The sequence below is a fragment of the Apodemus sylvaticus genome, chromosome 6, assembly GCF_947179515.1.
Source record: "Apodemus sylvaticus chromosome 6, mApoSyl1.1, whole genome shotgun sequence".
In the NCBI taxonomy this organism is placed as follows: domain Eukaryota; kingdom Metazoa; phylum Chordata; class Mammalia; order Rodentia; family Muridae; genus Apodemus; species Apodemus sylvaticus.
The window spans coordinates 115,791,294-115,797,544 of record NC_067477.1 but is presented as its reverse complement, the minus strand read 5'-3'; the positions used below and the strand labels follow the sequence as shown (position 1 = coordinate 115,797,544).

At 44.6% G+C, this 6,251-nt stretch overlaps 1 protein-coding gene across 1 annotated transcript; it reads right to left on the bottom strand.

Annotated features, from left to right (window-relative positions):
- Positions 1-8: 8 nt before the first annotated feature.
- Atraid (all-trans retinoic acid induced differentiation factor) lies at positions 9-6,238 on the bottom strand. The gene is made up of 7 exons (XM_052186255.1): positions 6,095-6,238; positions 5,325-5,443; positions 2,441-2,512; positions 2,185-2,256; positions 1,785-1,906; positions 554-651; positions 9-361 (listed from the first exon to the last, which is right to left on the bottom strand). The coding sequence occupies exons 1-7, from the start codon at positions 6,191-6,193 to the stop codon at positions 257-259; spliced, it is 687 nt and encodes a 228-aa protein (XP_052042215.1). The 5' UTR covers positions 6,194-6,238; the 3' UTR covers positions 9-256.
- Between the last annotated feature and the right edge of the window lie 13 nt (positions 6,239-6,251).

Below are 6,251 nucleotides of genomic sequence, written 5' to 3'. Positions count from 1 at the left end.
AACGATGGGGGGGGAAAAGGTGTTTATTGTAGTCAATAATACAAATTAGTACTAGTCCACTCCTGAACCAGAGTCCACGAGACCCCCGAGGTGGTGCAATTTGACACTTTCTTTCATGATCAATGGCCGCTTCAGCCTTAAGCAGTTCTGTTCACTGGCCAGTAATTGTCAACGAAGTAAATCTTCCTGGCTGCGCCGCGACCGGTACTCGATAGATCAGGGTGCTCACTCAGGTGAGCTGGAAGTCTTGTGTGGTTCATGAAGCCTTGGCCTTCCGGCGCTGGGTTCCCCAAAGTAGAATGGAGATGGCTAGCGTGGTGGATCCCAGAATCCCAAAGAACATAAGCAGTGAAAATGAGCCCTGTGATTAGCAAGCAGACAAGTCACAGCGGTGTAGATACCCGGCCTCTTAACATCTGTTCTCTCTCAGCCACTCACCCCCTCATTTGGGCACTTCCCTTGTTTCCTACCTGCCGGTTCCTCATCTTTTATCTCTTTCTGAGACGTTCTTGCCTAAAGCGTTCCTTTATTTCTAAAAGGTCCAGTTCCTCACCTGCCTCATACACTTGTATCCATGGAAACCATCAGCACAAACGCACTGCAAAAGACCAGGACCGTCAGATGCACAAGATCCATTCTCAGGACACATTTCTGGAAGCCAGAGAAAAACAGTCGCTGGAGTGTAAGGCCATTTACCCTGAAGAGCCAAGCTCCCTCCGGGCTCAGAAGCTAAACAGGGCTGGGCCTGACTGGCACTTGTATGGGAGGAGATCACTGGATCTCATTAGGTATTTTTTTTCAAATCTGCTTAGATTCTTAATTATTTGTAAGTCAAAAGTAGAGGGAACAGCCAGGCATGGTGGTGCACACCTAAATTCCAGCACTTGGGAGGCAGGGCAAGCAGATCTCTGTGAGTTCCGGTGTGCACAGCCAGCAAGTTCCAGACCAGCTAGAACACAGAGAGAAACTCTGTCCCAGAAAATCAAAACAAAAAGAAACAATAGAAGTAAAGTTGAGTGGTGAGTGGTGGCTCAGGCCTTTAATCCCAGCACTTGGGAGGCAGAGGCAAGCGAATTTCTGAGTTTGAGGCCAGCCTGGTCTACAGAGTGAGTTCCAGGACAGCCAGGGCTACACAGAGAAACCCTGTCTCCAAAAAACCCAAAAACCCAACCCTCCCCCCCCCCCAAAAAAAACCCAAATTACCACCACCACCACCAACAACAACAAAAAACCAACAACAAAAAAGAAGTAAAGCGGATTGGGTGATAGTGCAGGTCTTTAAGTCCAGCACTAGGGAGGCAAAGGCATGTAGATCTTTGTGAGTTTAAGGCCAGCCCAGACTGCAGAGTAGTCCAGGGCAGCCAGACTATTCTACAGAGAAAGTCTGTATCAAAACAACAACAAAAACCTAGAAGAATAAATAATCAGAATACAACAACAATAATAATTAAAACCTTGTCAGGGGCCGGGCGGTGGTGGCGTGCACGCCTGTAATCCCAGTACTCTGGGAGGCAGAGGCAGGCGGATTTCTGAGTTCGAGGCCAGCCTGGTCTACAGAGTGAGTTCCAGGACAGCCAGGGCTACACAGAGAAACCTTGTCTCGACAAAACCAAAACCAAAACAAAAAAAAAAAAAAAACCCAAAAACCAGAAAACCTTGTCAGGGGAATAGAGAGCGCAGGACAAAACGGCACTTTAGCATCTTTACTCTTCTAAAGTAGAGAATAACTGCCCTTTAGAAAGAAGGAAAGCGCTCCCCAGTGAGGTGGCCATGCTAAAGTCTACCTGGGCTTCCAGTGCTATTGCAAAGGTCCTTTTGCCCTTGGCAAATCTGCTTGTCCGTGAAAGAAGTAACATTGTCCCAGGCATTAAGACCTCCAGGACAGGGGACATCTTGTGGTAGTATCCTGAAGACAATAAACATGATCATAAATGCACAGCCGAAGAGGTTGGGGTGTAGCTCGGTGGTAGAACAAACATTCAACAACACACAAAGCCATGGGTTCACACCCTAACACACATGCACACGAACTGACTCAGGCACATATGCACTCTCACTCACACCGCACACACACCATAGCGGCTCTCATGCTGCTGAGCACTTAGCCCCTCAGTACCCTCTCCCTCATTCCATTACTCACAGAGTCTGCAGCACTTAGCCCCTCAGCACTCTCCCATTACTCACAGAGTCTGCAGCTGAGTAAATCCACGGAAGGTGTTGGCCAAATCATCCTTGAGGGGATTTGCTTGAAGGTCTCTGCAAAGTACACAGTTAGCACTCTGTTTGGAGAAGCATGCTATTAGCCTTTATACATTGCTGTCTTAGATTATTCCTTATCCTCAGTTGTACAAGGTTAGATGCTAATATTAATCTACCTTCTCAAGAGTTATTTCCCATCACCATAATTATCTTTTGGGCAGGAAAATATATAACCACTTACATGATAATAGCAGTATAAGCTTGTAAAAAGTTTGGACCAGGATCCTTCATAGAACAGTTCTGAAGATCTAGCCTGAAGAAACAAAGAAATCAGAGTTAACCACACTTCTTTTTCATCCCTTATGTAAGCTAATATTGATGGAATATCTTTATGTTCAGAACTGTAAGATTAAGGCTATGGTAGCAGACATTATAATTATGTATTAGCCAATCTAGTTAGCCCTGGCTACATGTAGACATCTTATATTTTATGGTTGTAAGCCTAGTCTTTAACGGCTGAGCCATCTCTCCAGCCCACATGTAGACATCTTAATTTACCTAAAATTCAAGTTCATTCTCGAAAGCAATACTTCATCGAAAAAACAAAACAACAAAAAACAAACAAAACAAACAAGCAAAAAAAAAAAAAAAAACCCAAAACCCCCCAAAAGCCATGTGGTGGTGACGCACGCCTTTGATCCCAGCACTTGGGAGGCAAAGGCAGGTAGTTTTCTGAGTTCGAGGCCAGCCTGGTCTACAGTGTGAGTTCCAGGATAGCCAGGGCTACACAGAGAAACCCTGTGGAGGGGTGGGGAACAACCAAAAAACAACAACAAAAAAAGAAAGCAACACTTCAAACACATAAACCATGGATCCTGTGCTAATCAGTACAGATATGTAGCATTTCAATCAGCAACAGGAACTTCTATTGGGTTACACATTTTTTTGTTTTTAATATTTATTTATTTTATTTATATGAGTACACTGTAGCTGTCTTCAGACACACCAGAAGAGGGCATCAGATCCCATTACAGATGGTTGTGAGCTACCATGTGGTTGCTGGGAATTGAACTTAGGACCTCTGGAAGAGCAATCAGTGCTCTTAACTGCTGAGCCATCTCTCCAGCCCTGGGTCACAGAGCTCTAATCAGTATAGATATGCATTGTGCAAATACTGGAAGAAACCTTGTGGGTTTTTTTCCTCCAGGATTAACAGGTCTCATACTGAAATTCTTATATTCATAAGTTATTGTTGATAGAGATTGAATCCAGGGCCTTGTGCATTTCAGACAGGTCCTATCACCAAGCCAAAGTCTGAGATTTTGTTTTGGTTTTTTGAGAGAGGGTTTCTCTGTGTAGCCCTGACTGTCTTGGAATTCACTTTGTAGACAAATCTAGGCTCAAATTCAGAGAGCTGCCTCCCTCTGCCCCTAAGTGCTGGGATCAAAGGTGTGTGACACCACACCAGGCCAATTTTGAGTCTATGTCAGTCTTAACCTAGTGACAATCCTCCTGCCTCAGCTTCTCAAATGCTGGGATTAGAGATAATAATCACCATCCCCAGGGATCATTTCTTTTTGAGACAAGGTCTCAATGTAACCCAAGCTAGCCTCAAATTCACTAAGTAGCTGATGGTTACCTTGAACTCTTGATACTCCCCAGGTACTGAAATTACAAATGCACACCAGACCCAGACACAGAGGTTTTAAGTGAAAGAAAAAATAAAAGCCAGTCACTTAAGTTTTTCCCAAGTAGATTTTCTATCACAGGTAATTGTAAATATCTATACATTAAGGATTTAAAGCCTCCACGCCAGGTGGTACACACTTTTAATCCTGGCATTTGGGAGGCAGAGGCAGGCAGATCTCTGAGTTTGAAGCCAGACTAGTTTACAGAAGCAGTTCCAGGACAGCTAAGGCTACACCAAAAAATCCTCTTGAAAAACCAACCAAGGGGGCTAGAAAGTTGGCTCAGAGGTTAAGAGTACTGGCTGCTCTTCCAAAGGTCCTGAGTTTAATTCCCAGCAACCACATGGTGTCTCATAGCTATCTATGAAATCTGGTGTCCTCTTGTGGCAAGCAGGCACACATGCAAGGAGAACACTGTATACTTAATAAATTAATTAACTAAAAAAAAAAAACCAACAATAAACAAACACACAAAAAGGACTTCAACACATTTTTTCATTTACTGAGTGCCTACAAACTATAAAAATCATAACATTATAAAATATATAACTTAGCATATGGCAAGCCTGTAATCCCAGCTGCTCAGGAAGCTGAGGCAGGAGGACCACAGGTTCATGGTTAGTGTGGGCAATTTAGTGAGATCATGTGTCAAAATACTGAAAAGAGACCGCTGTGATGCTCACTACTGTAATCCCAGGACTTGGGAGGCTGTAACAGGAATGGCAGGAGTTTGAGGCCAACCTGTTCTACATACTATCAAGATAGGCAGGGCTATATAGCAAGACTCTGTCTCAAAGAAAACAAAAGGAATCCAAAAAAGTGAATCCAAAAAAGGTAGCTTGCACAAGGACCTAGGTTCATTCCCTAGTACCCAGAACAACAAGAAGAAGAAGATAGGAAAAAAAAAAAATTAAGCCTGGAAAGATGGCCTAGCAGGTAAGAGCGAGTATTGCTCCTGCAAAAGACCTGAGTCCAGTGCCCAGAACCCACACTGGGTATCTCACAACCACCTATCATTCCAGCTCCAGGAGGCTCCAAGGCCTCTGGATTTTTCCAGCACCTGCACTCAAGTGTGTGTACCCAGACAGACAGACAGACAGACAGTCACACAATTAAAAACAAAAATTAAATGAATCATTTAAGTGTATTTTAGTAAAAATAATAATACAAAGACTTAATAATAATAAAACTATTTTTAAATGATGCCACAAAAGCCTATAAAATGGCAAAAACTATGAGTTGTCATCCAGGCAAAAAACCAGAAGATCATTTACCTATCGAAAAATACTACATCAAACTTAAACGTTTTAGAATCGAGCATTAAATGTCTCCACTTAGGTACTAATATTTATCCCCAAAGCCTGCTAGGCAATAAGTCTGTAGACTCCAGTCTGGGAACTCTGTTTGAATATCCAAGAATGTCTTCTCCTCCCTCACCCCAAGATGGTGCCCTTCTGACTCAGGCAGCACCGGGCCTGCATTAGCTTCGATGTATCCTCACAGTAAGCAGCTACTCTGGACAAATTGTGTACACCTCCCGGACACCAAGTGCATATCTGCAGAAGAGAAAGAAACCTGATTAAGACTCCAGAAAGAAAAAAAAGAACAAACAAGGATCAAGGATGTCAGTAGCCGGTCCAGAATTCCCATAATGCAAAGCGGAAAGTTGCCTTTTATAAACAGAACCCGTTTTTTCCCCTGACAACCCCGCACCAAATCAGCGCACTGTACAAATGGCGAGAGAGGATCCTCATGTTTGAGAATCATTTCTTGACTATATTATGTCCTCTCCGGAGACTTCTCCACTTGACAGGCATGGTTTGGCAAGTGTTAAAGGGCTGCAGGTACACAGCGTACTCAACCATCACAATATATAGGCGTGCCGTTGCACCTCGCACAGCATTCGTGCAAGGATATCTGGCAGAGGAACCATGGGCCTCTGGAGTGGGAAGAACAATCTAAAGCTATTCAAAAGCAAAGAGATCAAATCTCAAAGGTCTCTGATTGTGGGCAGGGCGAAGGTGCTAGTGGCCAGCACTGCGTGAGTACTCGGGAGCACGATCCCCGCAGGCACAGAGCAAGGGGAGGATTCAGGAACAAAATCTGAGCTTCGGGCTGGCCAAAGGGACAGACACCGGTGGGCGAGCTCGACTCCAGGCTGACGACCAGCAACCTTCTTCAGCCAGATCTCAGACTTTCTTCTGTACCTCAGGTAGAGCCAGGGCCCTTTCCATGCCCAGAACCAGGAGCAGCGCAGCCGCCCAAGGTATAGGGCTCACAGAACTGCCTGACTCCCGAGACGCCATTTTCCACTGCTTTCCACCTTCTTGACAGCTCGCGAGAGCTGCGCGCGAGGCTCCGCCC